At 39.4% G+C, this 19,549-nt stretch overlaps 1 protein-coding gene across 1 annotated transcript in view; it reads right to left on the reverse strand.

Moving 5' to 3' along the window:
- Positions 1-19,549, reverse strand: part of LOC126236773 (phenoloxidase 1-like) — a 275,588-nt gene that overhangs the window by 23,401 nt on the left and 232,638 nt on the right. Inside the window, exon 10 of the mRNA XM_049946348.1 lies at positions 14,685-14,873. Coding sequence (XP_049802305.1) covers positions 14,685-14,873 — 189 coding nt within the window. The remainder of the gene's footprint in view (positions 1-14,684; positions 14,874-19,549) is intronic.

Here is a 19,549-nt window from a genome sequence, read left to right on the forward strand (position 1 = left end):
GTTCGATAGCACGGGCTCATATCAGGTGAAAACAGTGGTGTTCCAATACCTCCCACCCCCATGTATACAGGAGCTCCTGCATGGGGTTTGCCATGTGGCAATGTGTACTGTTATAATGCACGTTGGGATCCACTGCCAGATGGAAAAATTGTTGTGCACTCTGACCACATGCCACTTCACTCTTGATCCACACAGGTTGCTTGTGTTTGCTAAACATACTATTAGGGTGCTCGAACTGGCCTTCCACACTTTCAGACAATACATACAGCAACTGACTCAAACATGGCTGCCACCACTCACTGAACTACTTCAACTGATCTTCCGTTATCAGATACCGACAGTGGGCATGCCATGTGATGCACATCCTTCATGTTTTGGCAGTGCTGCCATACTTTTGATCCCACTCATGTTGAACATTTATAAGTTTCTGTTTTTAATATGCAAATGTGAGGCAGTAATACATACCTACCAACTTTTATACGTTACAGCAATATAGATTCTTTTGCAGAATAGAAGGAGTTCTCAAGGATAAACTTCTTCAATTTGTTTTCAAATTTCACTTTGCTGTCTGTCAGACATTTTATATCACTGGATAAGTAATCAAAAACTTTTGTTGCAGCATTGTGCACACCTTTTTGTGCTAAAAATGACCTTAACGTGTCATAAAGAACAACACTTTGTCTTCTGGTATTGTAATTATGTACATCATTGCTCCTTTTGATCTTCAGAGGATTATTTACACCACACTTCAGAAGGGAATAAATATACTGTGAAGCAGTAGTCAGAATGTTCAACTCCTTAAACAGATATCTACAAGATGATCATGAGTGAGCACCACATACTATACTTACAGCACATTTTTGAGTAATGATGACTTTTTTGTTAACCATGAGTTATCCCAGAACATTATTCCCTAATACATTATTGAATAAAAATATGTAAATTATGTCAAATTACTGATTTATCTCTCCCAATATTTGTAATGATTCTAAGTGCAAATTTGGCTGGTTTTTCTACAGACAGATAGCTTGAATCTTGTCGGTTGCCAAATGAATTCAAATAATTGCTGATGTCGACCACACAAAATTTTGGCACCAACCTACTTAACCTTGACTCAGCTTTCTCCCCTAATGGCTGCCTTCAGCTCAGCCAGCATCCACTGTTGTTCATCAGAAGAAAAGTGGCTCCTATTGTTCGTGTGGCTGGTGTTGTGATGATACATTAAGCTCATTGTGTGGCCTTCAAATGATACAAAATGTAATGCAATTCCCATTCAACACTGAATGTTGAAGCTTCTCCACTTTTTTCTGTACAAGTATACATAATGAAGAATGTAAATCTAATTTAATTCAAGTATTATTGTCAGCAAACAGCTAGGTGTCTGACAAGGTGACAGATTTTCTCTAGTGGTGTCTGGCTGCAGCCTTCTTGCTCTTCTTCCTCCTCAGATGTCAGCTCAAATCACCACTGTGATTGGAGCACTAGGCAAGAGTGCAGCCACAGCACTCATGCTCACAGAGCACTGTTTGGCTAGGCCTGATTTAGAGCATATCTGCCAATAAATTTGTAAAATATTCTGTGCTGTCAGTCATCTCTGGTTGGTGTGCAGCAGTCTTTCCATAGACATCATTCTACTGTTAAATTACTTCTGACATCTTCCCTGCCTGCCTCTTTTCCATAACCAGAAATCATTGTATGTGCTGTTCCAGAATTCCAAATTATGTCTTTGAGAAGAAACCACGAAATTTCCAGAATTTCAGCAGTTCTTGTAGCCTTGGTGACAGTGTAGTGGGTGAAATAATCAGTGCACACTATTAATAATTTGTGCAACTTTTCAATCAGGAAACCTCACCAAGAGGTCAGTTCTAATCCAGTGACATGGAGCCACTGCAGGAGGAATTGATGCTGGAAGTACTGGGAGTAAATGAAGCACATGGTTCTGTCACTGTCACTCCCTATAGTGGTTTATGTAGTGGCTGTCAGACAGGTCGACATCTTATTCTGCTTCCATAAATGATCTACCCCTATCTCTGATGTCTTAATCATGTCACAACAATATTTAAGTTTGATTGGCTGTCAGTAAGCTGAGCAAATGAGCAACCATTTCCATTCTATTAGGTCATCATTACGAGGGTTGTTTTTTAAGTAAGGGCCGTTCGTGCATATAGTCCCCTTGTTCACACGGACGCCACAACAAGACACCGCGCCACTTGCCGGCATCCTTCCCGTTCACACTGATGCAAGTTGCAGCTCTGTAGCTGACGTGTACGCATCGCTGTGCTACTACATAATGTTTACGATTATTGAATCGCCTGCCACTTGTGAGATACAGTCAGTGATACGTTTTTTGACCGCGAGAAGCCTATCAGCTGCAGAAATTCATCGTCAGTTAACAGAGGTTTATGGCTTGAATGCAATGAGTGAAGGTGGCTGATGATTTGGTGGCTGCAGTCGAAACAAAGATTCGTGAGGACAGAAGATTCACAATTTCCACTCTTTCTTTGGAATTTCCACAAGTTTCAAGATCGGTTTTGTACAAAATTGTGTCTGAAAACCTAAACTTTAAGAAACTGTGTTCTCAGTGGGTACCCAGACTCCTAACAGAGGACCACAAAGGGAAGAGATTTGCCACTTCATTGGACTTTTTCATTCGTTACGAGGAAGAAGGGGATGACATGTTGAGTCAAATTGTCACTGGAGATGAAACATGGGTATCCCATATCACTCCCAAAAGCAAGCGACAATTGATGGAATGGCGACACACAACCTCATCCGTCAAGGTCAAAGCCAAACAGACGCTGTCAAAGCCCAAGATTATGGCAACTGTGTTCTGGGACCGGTGCGGTGTTTTGCTAGTGGACTTTATGCCACAAGGAACGACAATCAACTCAGATGCCTACTGTGCAACTCTAAAGAAGCTCCGCAGAGCAATTCAAAACAAAAGGCGTGGCATGCTGACAAAAGGAATTTTGCTCCTGCATGATAAAGCTAGGCCTCACACCTCCCAAAAGACTCGGGATTTGATTGATTCTTTTGGCTGGGAAGTTTTGGACCATGCACCATACAGCCCTGACCTTGCTCCTGGCGATTTTCACATTTCTGGTACCTGAAACACCATCTTGGCGGGCAGCGCTTCAATGACGACGATGAAGTGAAAGCGGCCGTGAACTCTTGGCTGCCGGAGCAGGCGGCCGAATTCTTTGAAGAGGGAATTAAAAACTTAGTTGTACGGTATGACAAGTGCTTAAATAAACAAGGCAACTATGTAGGAAAATAGGTAAAAGTGTGTAGAATCAGAAAATAAAAGCTTTTTTACAAAAGTATTTGTATCTTTTTTAAAAATAAAAATGGCCCTTACTTAAAAAAACAACCCTCGTACTTACACACTATCTTCCATCTATTAATCTAAATTATCCATATGATAGCTTTCTCTGTCTCTAAGGCATCTATGGTCTTCAGTAAAGTTGAACCTTTCCTTTGATTAACTGCAAAGAATGGAGTATCATCAGTGCTGTTATGTTCCTGCAATGGATTCCATGAAAATCAGTCAGCATCCTTGTGTTTGCGTCAATTATGTATATAACTGTGATGATGTATTCTTGAAGCTTCAGTGTCCATTTTTCCAGTCATCTTGATCAGTTCTTCAGTCATGTCAGACTGCACTTCAGGTATGTCAGACAGTTTAAAGAATGCTGATTGGTTACAAACCTGAATGGTCAACCATATTTATAGGATAAGAACTTACTGATTCCCCAAACAATTGCAGGACATTCTCTTTCAATCACAGAGTATTTCTTCTTGAACTTGGAGAGTGGTCTGGAGGCATAAGCAGTCACTCTTCAGCACTTTCTGGATTTGTATTAGAACTGTACCTATCCCATAACCACTTGCAGCACAGTGCAGTTCCATCTGGCATTACCATAAAAAAAGATGCCAGGACTGGTGAAGATGTCAGCACTTCTTCAAGAAACAAGCAAGATCTTTCTTGCTTCACATACCAAGAGAGTTTGGTGTCTCTGTCTAGCAGTTCTTGCAGTGGCTAGCCCTTGCAACTGAAAATGTTGACAAAGCATTTGTAGTAGGAGCACATTCTGAGGAAGACTCTCACAACAGAAACTTGGCAAAGGGCTGCAAAATCTATAATGGCTCTTACTTCTTCTAGACCATCATTGACTCTATTTCTATTAAATAGTTGCTCCAAGGAGTGAAGTTTTGTTACCTTCCATCATATTCAGGTTCACTTGGTGAAATCCATCATATTCAGGTTCAGTTAGTGACAGAGTATCAAAAGTATGTATATATATGACTCTGTTATCACTACCAGTCACTGGGATTTATTCTTCAGTTACTCTTTGGCTATACAGTCCCACTTCTGGCTATCATCAGATGTTTCCTTACTGTTGTAAGTTTTGAACCTTTCCTCATAATTTTCAAAAGAGTGCTGGACTGTACCAAGCAATTAAAAGTAGATACTGGCAAGGTACGTCATGTCAATCCACCTGCTGCATTTAGCAACATAGTTGAGTGCCTTTAGCCATTTTATTGGATCCTTGGCAACCTATCCAAAAACACTAATGGATTGCTGATTGCAACTGACTCACCAATACTTCCATATCCACAGGTATCTTTATAATGCAAGTAACAGGAGGAATGTACTGCTTGTATTTGGCTTTGTGCCTGTGAAGACAACAACTTTTAGCAATTGAGATTACAGTCCTCCATGTGCAGTTTCATTGTGTGCCAACATACTCACACACACACACACACACACACACACACACACACACACACGCGTGTGTGTGCACTGATGTGTGTGTGTGTGTGTGTGTGTGTGTGTGTGTGTGTGTGTGTGTGTGTGTGTGTGTGTCTGTCTGTTTTTATTTAGAATACAGCTTTCATTGTGTGCCAACACACACACACACACACACACACACACACACACACACACACACACACACGTGTGTGTGTGTGCACTGGTGTGTGTGTGTGTGTGTGTGTGTGTGTGTGTGTGTGTGTGTGTGTGTATCTGTCTGTCTTTATTTAGAATACAGCTGTCAAAACATTTTTTGCACCTGGTGCCGGATGTGCTGTTTTATTTCTACTTGGCATATGCTTATTCTTAGACTTGTTATCTGTTGTTTTCCAGATATATATTCCTGAGTTACTTAGTTGCTTGTTTATGCACTAAATTACCACTGTTTTTGTATTTCAAGAGAAGACACTACATGTTTGTAAAACTCCTATAAAACTGCTGAGTCTTAATAAGTTTCTGTTTTCTGTACATGCAATAAAACTGGTTTGTTCCATGTATAAGTGTTTATATTTTGTACAATGACCTCAACACATGCAACTTATAAGGTCAGACAGTAGATAAAGTAGCCAGCCCAGAAGATGGTGACTCCAATGTGATCTAACCTGCACTGCAGCACAGGAGGAACTCAAGCTTTGTACCATAGCTGATACGCTGGACGTGACAAAACCATAAGTATCCAGACTGGCACATGATAACCACCTTTCTGGACACACATTCCTATGATTCGGTTTGCAAAACAGAAGCTGGTTTTCATTATGCAGGAGTCAACAACAGATTCCTTGAAGTTTGTGATAGTGGTGAGTGAACTAGACCATCAGTATGTTGTAGAGATTGAGATGGAATAACCACACCACATACAACAAACTCCTATGAGACACTGAGGGCAAAATTGATCCATAGTATGTTGGCATCTCAAGGATAGCACATCAGGCAAGTTTTGACTCAGGAAGATATCAGCAACCAGAAGCCACTGCAGTATCTAAGGGGCTTTAGGAGCATAGTCGACAGCTGCATTGTAGCCAACAACTTGTTACATGCATTATGGAGCACTCAGCTACCTCCACAAGTAATGATAATAACAGCTCCACAAACTCAGATGCCCCTGAATGCAGTGGCTGACTTGGGTGACAAGATAATGGATGTGATGATCCCCACCCACATCAGTGCAGTGAAAGCTTCATGTAGCAGCAGACAGATGCATCATCCAATTGCTGTGCACAAACACAGCATCTTTTTATAAGTGATTAAAAGTCAGGCTGGAAGTATTTAGTGGAAATTGGACCAGATTTATGTATATTTCCATGAATCCTACTACATGGCAATTGACCTCTAACCATGTTCTGCTTGTCTGCAGTGAACAACTCTTCTGTGCTGATTGTGCTGACATAAGGTACACAGTGAATGGAATTAGACCTCCAGCTGTGTCATCTCCGTACATGGAATTTCATAATCACACAACCCATCATTGGAGATGATTTCCCAGCACACTACCACCTGCTACCAGACATGGGGAATGAGCAAATCATTGACAGCATCACTGGCCTGACAGCTTTAGGTTTCTGACATAGCACAGCAGTGTACATAGCCAAGACTGTGCAAGCAGCCAGGGGTGAGTATGTGGAATTATAGCAGCAATTTCCAGCCTTTTTCATGACTTCCTGAGTGTGTAAAGACATATGTCACAAAACAGTACATAAAATACATCATATTAGAACCACTGATGCATTGCCTGTATTGTGTAGAATCAGATGTTTATCTCCCTGTGAAGGCATAATTTAATGCCATGCTCAAAGAGGGTATTATTCATTTATCGAATAGCCCATGGTTGTCTCCATTGCATTTTGTGCCAAAGAAGTGTGGTGCATGGAGTCCAGGAGACTATAGTGCACTCAATGTGCACAGTGCAAGATCACTACCCAATGCCTTTGACATGTGATTATAATTATGCTGTATGTGGTGCAACCTTACTCAATGTTCTCAACTGTACTAAAACATTCACTCAGATCCCAGTGGTGGAAGAAGATATACTAAAGACAGCCATCATCAGCCCATTTGAGTTAACTGAGAGACTTTTCATGACATTTGGCCTGCAGAATGCTGTGTAACCATGACAAAGATTCATTGATTCAGTCATCTTTTCTGTTTTACATACTTGGATAACATTCTTGTCTTTTTGTCCTTTGTGGATCACCACAAACACCACTCAACTGAAGTATTCAGGCAATTAGAACAGTATAGCATGACTCTGAACACAGCTAAGGGCGTATTTGATCAGTCACAACGCAACTTCCTAGGGCACCAGACTTCATCTATGGGCTCACTACCATTACCTGAAAAAGTGGAAGCCATTTTACAAAATACTGATAGAGAATTACATTGCTTCCTTGGCATGCTCAACTTCTAGCATTGACATCTGTCATGCTTGGCCTAGCTACAAATTCTGCTGACTGCAGCACTCACTGGTCTGAAAATCAAAGGCAACTCACGAGTTCAGTGGACAGCTGCCATGAGCTGTGTCTTCAACATGACAAAGAGGAGAATAGTGGACGCAGCACCCCCTGCTCACCCTTAATTTGATGCACCCCATTCACTAGTTGTGGATGTGAGCCAAATAGCTATCAATGCAGCATTACAGCAACTCCATGATGGCACATGGCAGCCACAGGATTTTTACTCACACAAGCTGTCTCTATTACAGCCAAAGTGGGCAGAATACGACAGAGAACTCCTCACTCTCTAGAAGGCTATCAGGTACTTTTGCCCACAACTGAAAGCTAGAGAGTTTGCTGTTTTCACAGCTCATAAATCACTCACTTATGCATCCATCAAAACGATAACTATTGCTTGCCTCTCCAACTTAAGCAGCTGGTATTCATCACTCAGTTTAGCACAAATGCCAGACATATACCTGAAATTGATAGCAGTGAAATTTTTGGGGAAAATTTCAAGTGTATATCGAAAGAATAGGCAAATGAGAAATGGTGTTGATGTACATGTTGCTTATCAATTGAAGACATACAGTCCGAAAATAAGTTTGTGATCATATTTTTGAAACTTTATTTTACAGGTCCATCTTAATCACACAAATTTTACTTACTATCTACCTACATGTTTAGTTTGAGGTTGAGACTACATCAGAATATTTTATGATCTGAAGATGGCAGTAACCAAAACTGGTAATAGGGAAGTGTAAAAAAACTGTGTGATCAAGACAGACCTGTAAAATAAAGTACTTGTTGCAGTAAACATGAAACTCAAATCCTCCGAGGTAGAAATTGCAACTGCATGTGAGATTATTTGGGCAAGACTCAGTATCAGGAATGGGCATTAAATGATAACTGGATCCTTCCGTTGCAAACCAGACTCATCTCCTGATGTAACCAAGAACTTCAGAGGGAACATCCACAGTAAGCTAGAAACTCAGACCCACTGTGGGAGAAATTGCAGCTGCATGTGAGATTGTTTGGGCAAGACTCAATATCAGAGGTGGGCATTAAACGATAATTGGATCCTTCTATCACCCACCAGACTCATCTCCTGATGTAACCAAAAACTTCAGAGGAAACCTCAGTTCACTTGTACGTAAGTTCCCCAGTCATACTTAATCATCAGTGGAGGCTTAAATCATCCAACAATTACATCTACATCTACATCTACATGACTACTCTGCAATTCACATTTAAGTGCTTGGCAGAGGGTTCATCGAACCACAATCATACTATCTCTCTATCATTCCACTCCCGAACAGAGCGAGGGAAAAACGAACACCTAAACCTTTCTGTTTGAGCTCTGATTTCTCTTATTTTATTTTGATGATCATTCCTACCTATGTAGGTTGGGCTCAACAAAATATTTTTGCATTCGGAAGAGAAAGTTGGTGACTGAAATTTCGTAAATAGATCTCGCTGCGACGAAAAACGTCTTTGCTTTAATGACTTCCATCCCAACTCGCATATCATACCTGCCACACTCTCTCCCCTATTATGTGATAATACAAAACGAGCTGCCCTTTTTTGCACCCTTTCGATGTCCTCCATCAATCCCACCTGGTAAGGATCCCACACCGCGCAGCAATATTCTAACAGAGGACGAACGAGTCTAGTGTAAGCTGTCTCTTTAGTGGACTTGTTGCATCTTCTAAGTTTCCTGCCAATGAAACGCAACCTTTGGCTCGCCTTCCCCACAATCTTATCTATGTGGTCTTTCCAACTGAAGTTGTTCATAATTTTAACACCCAGGTACTTAGTTGAATTGACAGCCTTGACAATTGTACTATTTATCAAGTAATCGAATTCCAATGGATTTCTTTTGGAACTCTTGTGGATCACCTCATACTTTTCGTTATTTAGCGTCAACTGCCACCTGCCACACCATTCAGCAACCTTTTCTAAATCGCTTTGCAACTGATACTGGTCTTCGGTTGACCTTACTAGACACTAAATTACAGCATCATCTGTGAACAACCTAAGAGAACTGCTCAGATTGTCACCTAGGTCATTTATATAGATCAGGAACAGCAGAGGTCCCAGGACGCTTCCCTGGGGAACACCTGATATCACTTCAGTTTTACTCGATGATTTGCCGTCTATTACTACGAACTGCGACCTTCCTGACAAGAAATCACGAATCCAGTTGCACAACTGAGACGATACCCCACAGGCCCGCAGCTTGATTAGAAGTCGCTTGTGAGGAACGGTGTCAAAAGCTTTCCGGAAATCCAGAAATACGGAATCAACCTGAGATTAATTGGGAAAATTACAGTTTTGTTAAAGGTGGATGTGATAAGACATGCTGTGGAACTTCGCTAAATGCCTTTTCTGAAAACTATCTAGAACAGATAGCTAGGAACCCCACTCATGATGGAAATATATTGGATCCTCTTCAAGGATTCCATATCAAAACTGGTATCTGTAACCATGACACAGTTGTAGCAAAAATGATTATCAAAGTACAAAGGAACAACTAAAACAACCAGAAAGATATATTGTCCAGTAAACTAGATAAAAAATTAGTAGTGTCATATCTCAACGAGGAACTTGAAACTTCCAGTACAGGGCAAGAGCATGTAAAGGAGCTCTGGCTCAAGTTTAAAAGGATGATTGACAATGCACTAGATAGATATGTACCCACTAGAAAAGTTCACAATGGGAAGGCACATCTATGGTATACAGTCATTGTAAATAAACGTCTAAAGAAACAGAGGTTCCAGTGTAATATGTGTAAAACAAAGAGTAGGGCTATAGATGGAGACATGCTGAATGAAAAGTGTTTGCCTGTCAAGAGAGCAATGTGTGATGTCTTCAATGACTACCACAGCAGGATGTTGTCAAGTTATCTTTCACACAACCCAAAGAAATTATGTAAAATCTGTTAGTGGCACCAAAGTTAGTGTCCAGTTCCTAGTGAATGAGACAAGAAATGAAACTGAGAGCACCAAAGCAAAAGCTCAAATGCTTAACTCCACTTTCAAAAGTTCCTTTTCAAAGGGAAACCCAGAGAATAACTCCAATTTAATCCTTGTACCACTGAAGAGACAAATGAAATAACTATTTGTGTCAATAGTGTTGAGAAACAGCTGAAATCATTAAAATTGAACAATGCTCCATGCCCTGATGGAATCCCTGTCAGATTCCATAATGAATATTTGGCTGAGTTAGCCTCTCTTGTAACTATAATCTATCATAGATCCCTCAAACAAAAAACTGTGCCAAGTTCTTGGGAAAAGGCACAGGTCATACCTGCCTACAATAAGGGTAGTAGAAGTTACTCACAAAACTACTGCCCAATATCCTTGACATCACTTTGTTATAGAATCTCAACTTATTCTGAGTTCAAACATAATGAGGTATGTCAAACAGAATGACCTCCTCAATGCTGACCAGCAGGTATTTCAAGCACTTCAAGCACATGAAATCCAACTCACACTTTTCCCACTTGACATACTGAAAGCTTTGGATCAAGGCAATCAGTTACATGCTGTTTTTCTTGATTTTCAAAAAGCATTTGACTCAGCACCATACCTACACTTATTATCAAAAGCACAATAATATGGAGTATCAAGTTAAATTTGTGACTGGATTAAGGACTTTTGGATACGGAGGATGCAATATGTTATCTTGGTTGGACAGTCATTGTAAGATGTAAAACTAATTTTGGGTGTGCCCCAGGGAAGTGATTTGGCACCCTTGCTGTTTGTGTTGCATATTAATTACCTTTCAGACAACATTAATATTGAAATTAGGCTTTTTTCAGATGATGCAGTTATCTACAATGAAGTACCGGTGCTATCTGAAAGAAGCTACATAAGTATTCAGTCAGAACTTGATAAGATTTCAAAGTGGTTCAGAGATTTGCAACCTGCTTTAAATATTCAGAGATGTACACATTTGCGGTTCATAAAACAAAAAAACAAAAAAAAACATACTATCCTATGATTATAATATCTATGAGTCACTGTTGGAATCAGCCAACTCATACAAATACCTCGGTGTAACACTTTGTAGGGATATGAGATGGAATGATCGCGCAGGTTCAGTCATGGGTAAAGCAAGTGGTAGACTTAGGTTTCTTGGTAGAATACCAGGGATGTGCAATTAATCTACAAATCATTCATGCAACTGGTTCTAGAATATTGCTCAAGTGTTTGGGACCCATACCAGATAGGCCTTACAGGGGATGTTGAATGTATACAGAGAAGGGTAGCATAAATGGTCATATGTTTATTCAGTTCATGGGAGAGTATCACAGAGATACTGAAGGAACTGAACTGGAAGACTCTTTAAGATAGATGTAAACTATCGTGGGAAAGTGTGTTAACAAAGTTTCAAGAACCAGCTTTAAATGATTACTCTAGGAATATACTACAACCCCCTACATATCACTCATATAGGGATCATGAAGATAAGATTAGAATAATTACTGCAGACACACAGAGCAATTTAAACAATCATTCTTCTCGCACTCCATATACGAATGGAATAGGAAGAAATCCTAATAACTGGTACAATGGGATGCACCCTCTGCCATGCACCTCATGGTTGGTTTTTCAGGGTATAGGTGTAGATGTATATTTCAGGAATTGGCAAGATAGTAACTGAAAGTCTTTCTTGTGTCAACAGCATCTAAAGAGCCATCAATTTCACTCAACTTGCCAAGGCACAAGAGACTGATCAAGAACTGCAGAATCTCCCCACAGATACATCAAGCTGGGAATTATGATTAGTCAATATTCCTAGTGCAGACATTAAATTTTACTGTGACATCTCAACTAGGAAACCTTCTCCATGTTTGCCTACTACATTCCAAAACTGCACCTTTGGCAGTTTGCATAACTTCTGTCATACTGGCATCAGACTAACATTTCACCTAGACTCGCAGTGATTTGTTCGGCATAGAATTCAAAAGACTGGCAAGAATGGACTTTTATATGTGTCAAGTGTAAATGAAGTAAAGTGTACATACCAGTGGGGGACTTCACTGACACAATTACGCATTCTGCCCAAGTTCAAATCGATGTCATAGGACCATTTCCTCCATCAAATGGTCAGTGTTATATTTTAATTATGACTGATCACTACATTTGCTGCCTGGAAGAACTGCCAGTTGATAACATCTCTGCAAAAACCTTCTCTTCTCATTTTATTTCAAGCTGGATTTCTCAATTTGATTGTCCTCTACACATCACCACAGATTATGAACACCATTTTCAATCAGACCCGTTTGCTCAGATCAACAACTTTTGCAGTACTGTTCACCACAATACCCCAGGCTACCATCCAGTGACTGATGGTATGATAGAACACTGCCACAGTTTTTGAAAGGCCATACTCATGTATCATGAAACAAATCAGACCATAGCTCCACCAGCGATTTCACTTTGTCTAAGGAGTACTTAAAAGCCAGTCTCGGATTCCTCATCAATTTATGGCAAGGCACTGCAGATTCCAGGAGAGTTTGTAGACACACAGTCCTTCCAGCTTTCTGACCACAACTATTGTGATTTCATTCATCAGTTGAGGGAACAGATTTCACTGATCCACCCTTGTCAAGCTTCACAATGTAGAAGGCCTCCCAGCTACATACATCATGACCTATAAACATCTGTATAGATGGTGTGAAACCCTCATTTTAACCACTGAACATAGGTCCACACAAGAGTCCCACAATGAAAAGCTCACACTCTGGACATATTAGCAAATGGCAATCACTCTACCATCTCTATCAACTGTGTCAAACCTGCTCATGTTTTCCAGTAAGTACCACCAAAGGATATACTATGGCTACAACTAGCTTTGCCACAGACATTTTCCAGGACATACTACATGATCAGGACAATGTGTGTATTTCCCAGCACATTTTATGGACTGTGCTATGTTTACCTCAAGGGGGATGATTTAATGGCCAACATATAATCTTCCTTGTGAGGTGTCATGTTGTGTTACATATATGTGTTTATTTACATCATGGCTGTCAAACCATATTTCATGCCAGACATACTGTTTTATTTTTATTATGAATATACCTATTCTTGATATCTCCTCTTTTTTCAGAGACAGATTACATAGTTACTTATTTACTTGGTTATGCATTGTATCAGATATATTCTTCTATCTGAGAGGAGATTCTACATGTTCATGAAACTTCTCCACTGCTGCTAACTCTTAATAAGTTTTCATCTCTTGTGCCATGCCATAATACTTGCACATTCCCAATATGATTGTTTATATTTCATACTCCAGCTAAGCTAGACCTCAAAAAGCATAACTTATAAGATCGAACAGTGAACAAACAGGCCAGTCTAACAAGCATTTGCTCAGCCTTTTTGGAGCCAAGGTGATCTCTATGTTCCAGATACCAAACATATCCACTAAGGTATATCAGATGGACTACAAAATGAAGTACCAGTTATTAGAGAAGGGTCTCTGATAATAATCAACACTTCACACAGAAAGCATGTTTACTGAGCACACACTAATGTACAGATGGAGCCAAACAGCCTGCCTCAACAGAGAGTGCTCCTATTTGTACATACAAGCAAGGTTCTAGCAAATTACAATATTCTAAGTCCCACAACCTTCCAGGGATCAGACACATTTACTGATAATTGCAGGAGTTGGGAATTCAACTGGTGACCTGGGCATTGTCAGCCAGTGACTATAACCATCATGCCACAGTGGATGACGGGTGGCAAAGAGCTATATGTCACAGCAAATGCACACAGACTTTAAGTTGTTGTGCACAAACTTAAGATCTTGTGCTCAAGACAACAAAGCAAAGAAGTTTGATATGTCACTACATTTGGTAAGAAAAAGCACATTCAGCTTCACTTCTTCATTTTAAGCACTAGTTTAAAGCTGTAACGTAAAATCTTGAAACTGATCATGCACAAAACAGTATTTAATACTGGTCAAGCACTTATTGTTTTAATGAATTATTTTAGCTGTAAGGCCCCAAAATGCCTTTAACCTTATAATACATTTTAGCTTCTGATAAGGATTGAAGAGAACACCATCTATATAGGTAACTAACAAATTTTAAAGAAAATAAATCTCCCTACAACAAAATTATCATCTAACAAACAACTGTACAAAAGCACATTCATGCTTTTAATTGCAACAAGCAACTAATATTTTTAAAATTATAATACATAAAAGCTGGCCGTGGTGGCTGAGCGGTTATAGGCGCTTCAGTCTGGAACTGTGCGACTGCTACGGTTGCAGGTTTGAATCCTGCCTCAGGCATGGATGTGTGTGATGTCCTTAGGTTAGTTAGGTTTAAGTAGTTCTAGGTTCTAGGGGACTGATGACCCATAGTGCTCAGAGCCATTTGAACCATTTAATACATAAAAACAGATCTAAACATAATAACCCACCTCTATGATATATTTAAATGGAGCATGTTGCAAATGAGTGACACGGGCAAATACTGATCCTCGAGGTGTGAAGTCAAGACCTCTGTACAGATCAATGTCACTCTTTTGCCAAAATGTAGCAAATTCATTCCTTGGTGCCCCTTTGGACACAACATCCACAGAAGAGATTGTAACACCCGGAAAGTCCAACTGAAAAAAAAAAAAAGTCTCACATAATTAAAGCAACTTGAAATTAGCACACAAATTCTGTAAAGAATGTGAAAGAGCATTGTGTAACTGGCCACTCCATTGAGAATATGCCTACATTTTATTTTCATTCTTACTTGTAATATCTTCATCTGTAATGCATTCTAAGCATACTTGATGTACGTACCAGTACATTTCATCCAAAACTATATTCAAAGTGCATAGCATTTACGAAGCACCTAAGAGGAAAAAATTCTGCACTGACAGTTGAAATTCAGTAGTTACTTTTGGAAATTAATTACATGAGCTCATATAAAGAAAACAAAAAGGAAAAATTTTAACAATGCTATTTTCTTTGTGTGAGGAATTGCTAAACAGTGTCAAGACATTAATTGTGATATTACGTTAAGTAGTTGAAGAAAAGGCTGCAAGTACTAGTGTGTTATTATGAACAGAAAATGATCCCACCCAGCGAGTGGAATAAGGTTGGAAAGGTTGGAGGGATCAGCTAGAGTACTGAAAGTACCCTTCACCACACACTGCTAGGTGGCTTGCAGAGTATTATGTAGATGCAGTGATCATGAGGGCAGAAAGGCAGTTGCTGGGCTTCAGGAACCTACAACTGAAAGCAACTACTGTTTTCAAAGGAACAGTTGTGTATGTGTATTGTGGAAAGGTATACAACAGGCAAAGTAAATCTGCAGATGACTCAAACATCAAAAACGAGCTGTTACTCCACAGATTCCGTAAACCTTGCTAATGGTGTATACAACACTAGGTAATCAAACAAGCCCGTGTTCCACTTGAGTGACCTTCCCAATTGACATGTGATATTTTGAACATCATTACTTGGGCTAACAACAGCAGTCCAAGGTTATACTCAAATTTGAAGTACTTGATCAACCTCCATATAGTCCTGATCTTGTCCCTTCTGACTATCACTTGTTTGGTCCACTCAAACAAGCATTAAGCGTTGATTTGCCTCTGACAAAACACTGAAAGAAGCGGTGTGTTCCTGGCTCACAGCTCAACCAAGAACCTTCTTTTATGAGGGCATATGGAAGCTTGTACAACGATGGACCAAGTGCGTTGAAACACAAGGAGACTATGTCGAAAAATTATGTTCTTGTAAGTTTCGTATTTGATTACAATAAAATGTTATAACTACTTTGCAGACAATAATTGACTTACCCTCATATATACATACCATATTTTATGGACTATAAGTTGCTACAGACTATAAGACACCTTAATATTTAGGTAGTTTTTTTAAATAACATTTTATTATCAGACTACCAAGGCAGACTAAAAAAAATCTCAGTTTATAAGACTTAACTGACATTTAAAATCCCTTAAAATCATTATCTTCTAGTTTTGGCGACTCTGCATTCAGTCCTCTGCATGTTCAGTCTTCCTAATTTTTTTTCCCCTTCTTCTTCATTAGCCCGCCAATCACGAATGGTTTCTTCTGTTGGCAGAGGGGCAAAATGCCACTCAGATGCTCTATTTCCATGTTCTTCTACAAATGTTATTACTTTTGATTTATAGCCCAAATCACATGAAAATTTTTTACTTTCTTTCATTAGAAAATAAGCTAATAACAAAAATATTGTACTGTTATTGATAACACAAATCATTTTCAGTTTCACTTCATTGGCACCATAGACTGCAATGACACATCATAAGCTAGACAGTGTTCCATGTTTGTGATGGTGGGGTGGGAGGGAGACACTGTTAGCAAGCTTGTGAATCCCAACAACTCAAGTTCGTCACATCGGTGCACTGCTGCTGTCAGTTGAATCCAATATTGCTAGATAGAGGTAGGTTTCTTGTGGCATTAAATATATGGCCATTTTTAAGACTGGTGGGAATTTTAAATCAAATACTGGACATTTTCACATTAATTTTGAGTATAGGATGCACTTGAAATTTGGAGGCAATATTTCAAAGGAAGACATGTGTCTTATAGTCTGTAGAATATGGTATTTTTGGTATACTTTATCAGGATATTAACAGTTAGGTATACGTTTACAAATGAACAATGGTTTTTAAATCTGAAATTATTGATGTTTGTAACAACTACAATTTTCAGGCAAACTAATTAATTCAGGGACTTCTGATAACGCAAGAGATCGTAATCAATTCTAAACTTCAATTAGAAAAACCCTGTGTCTGTAATTGAGAATTCTACATACTGTTCACATGTCATAAAAATGATGCTATTGAAGATACTTGGGCGAAAAATGGGTGAGGATAAAAGTATAACAGGAGGAAGGAATCACTTGCTTTGTTACAAACTACTTGTTGCACACCTTACCATGCCCCCTCTGCAAATGCTGGAAGTCAGCTGACATTGTGCCATTCTGGGACCTTCATGCTCAATGCCAACCTTAGCTATGTAATAATATTGTGCACTGCAGCAGTGAGTAGCCATTGTGAACATAGTGTTGATCTGTGTGCAATTATGTGTATAGTGACTGTTAACATTATTTAAAAAAAATGGGCAAGGAGGCTGTACCTGGTCCTTCTAGTGAATCAACATCAAGTTTCATGCAATGTATCAATACATTATATGTTTATTTCTTTTATAAGCTATAAGCTGAATAGTCTGAGAGAAAGAGACAGGGCTTGTCTCAGCAGGCAGTATTCTATGAACTGATCATAAGCTTCTGCTCCCAATATTCTCTGCTCAACAAACGAGTAAAAGTATGCAACCAGTACATCAAAAACCACCGAAGCTCATGTACATGAACCATTCTGCTTGACAGCAGGGCATTGTTCAAGCAGATGTTGCAATATTCTAATGTGAGGTATATTACATAAGATGAAGTGGGGCACCTGATGCATCTACTAACGTGAATGATACAGGAATCTACTGTTTGATCATGTGTTTGTTTGTCTACAGTCCTTTGCAGGTGATCTGTCCACTCACCAAACAGTGTACCACTCCCTCACTCTTAAATGCTTTGAGGGATACTCCATGGACATGAGAAAGCTTTCATAGTCTCTTTAGTGAACTGAGTTCAGTCCTAACAAGCTAGGAAAAGACAGACCACTACTTACCATAAAGAAGACACATCAAATTCCAGGCAAGCACAATTAAAAGACACTTACATAAAGCTTTCAGTTGCAGCCTTCATCAGTAAAAGAGAGACACACCATTCACACACACAAGCAAGCATGCCTCATGCATACATGACCACCAACTCCAGCATCTTGGGCCTGAATGCAATTATCACGTGGGATGCAAGCAGCAATCTGGAGGGAGCTGGGATTAGGAAGGGATAGTAGCATAAGGGAGAGAGAGAAATGCGGTCTGGTGGAGTTTGTGGGACTAGACTGCCAACAGACACAACATCAGGAGGTTGTGGTTTCCCACATTTCAGTCATTGAAATGGCAACAATACTCTATCTACACTTTGAAATACACACATAATCCATTACACTACTGCCACCTACCAATGTGAATTGTTTAATGATGGCAATGACAAATCATATCATGGATTCAGTGAGACACTGCAAGCATGAGAAACCCATGACCACACATCCTCCACCCCAGCTCATAGAGACTGGTTACTGCTTGTTTGAGGTGAAACCATCTTGCCCAATGTGATCCTTTATTATCTAAATAGGATGCAAGGGCATTTTTCTGTGCTGATGTCAGTCATTTTACTTGAGTTCACCACACAAACCATTCAATTACATTGCATAATAAGAGACATTAGGTGTTTAACCAATTTCTGTGTAGTCAGTCTTGATTACATCCTGTGAAGTCCGTGAGGAAAGACAATGTACATCATATCCCCTGTAAATCACAAAGTCTTTAGTTACTTTTATTTCATGCCAATGCCTATCCTTGCTCACTGTATGCCAGTCCTCACATATGTGAGAACAATGTCTGCATTCATTAACACTTTTACACACTGTTCACTTGGATCTAGAGAAACCAAGTCATAAATAAAGTATTCTTGAATATTTCTTGAGCCAGTGTGAGAGTCAACACAAAAATAATGTTTTATTCTTCTTATTAAATTGCTTCTTCTTCCTTAGTTTCCAACTTGAACTTCTCACTGCAGGTTCTTATTTCACAAACAGTCACAACATGAGAGAATCCAGGTTTGCAAAACTGTGAAAATCTGTTGATGTTGGATTATTCTTGCTATATATTACTTAATAACTATTCTTCTATTTATACTTCTTTGAAATAATTTCCTGCTGTTATAGAAGACAATTCACTTTCATGACATATTATTACCAATTGTGTTCCATAAATCTGTATGAGCAGACCTTAAATTCACACTGAATCAAACTGAGGACATTTCAGAAACGGTTTTACACATTCTTTTTTGTCTTGCTTCTTCTTTGATGACTTGCCATTGCAAATTCTGAGGCTGCTCTTTAGTAGTCCATGTGGTGTTGAAAGCTCCACACAGGACCTGCTGTGATCTAGAGGCATCTGTTGGTGAATTCCACCCATTGCCTGCCACCTAACAAGTATCTTAAACAAATAACATCAATGGAAAACTACTCCTATCAGAGCACAGAAAAGGCAAATATGTTCCTATTTAAAAGGCTTTAACAGAAAAGTGGGGAAACAGCTCTCTGAGTCCTCATTCTGCCTCCCTCACCAAACATTTTGGCATGTGTACATATCTGCGCATTTTTTAACACAGAAAATT

This window comes from Schistocerca nitens, chromosome 2, assembly GCF_023898315.1.
Source record: "Schistocerca nitens isolate TAMUIC-IGC-003100 chromosome 2, iqSchNite1.1, whole genome shotgun sequence".
NCBI classification, from domain to species: domain Eukaryota; kingdom Metazoa; phylum Arthropoda; class Insecta; order Orthoptera; family Acrididae; genus Schistocerca; species Schistocerca nitens.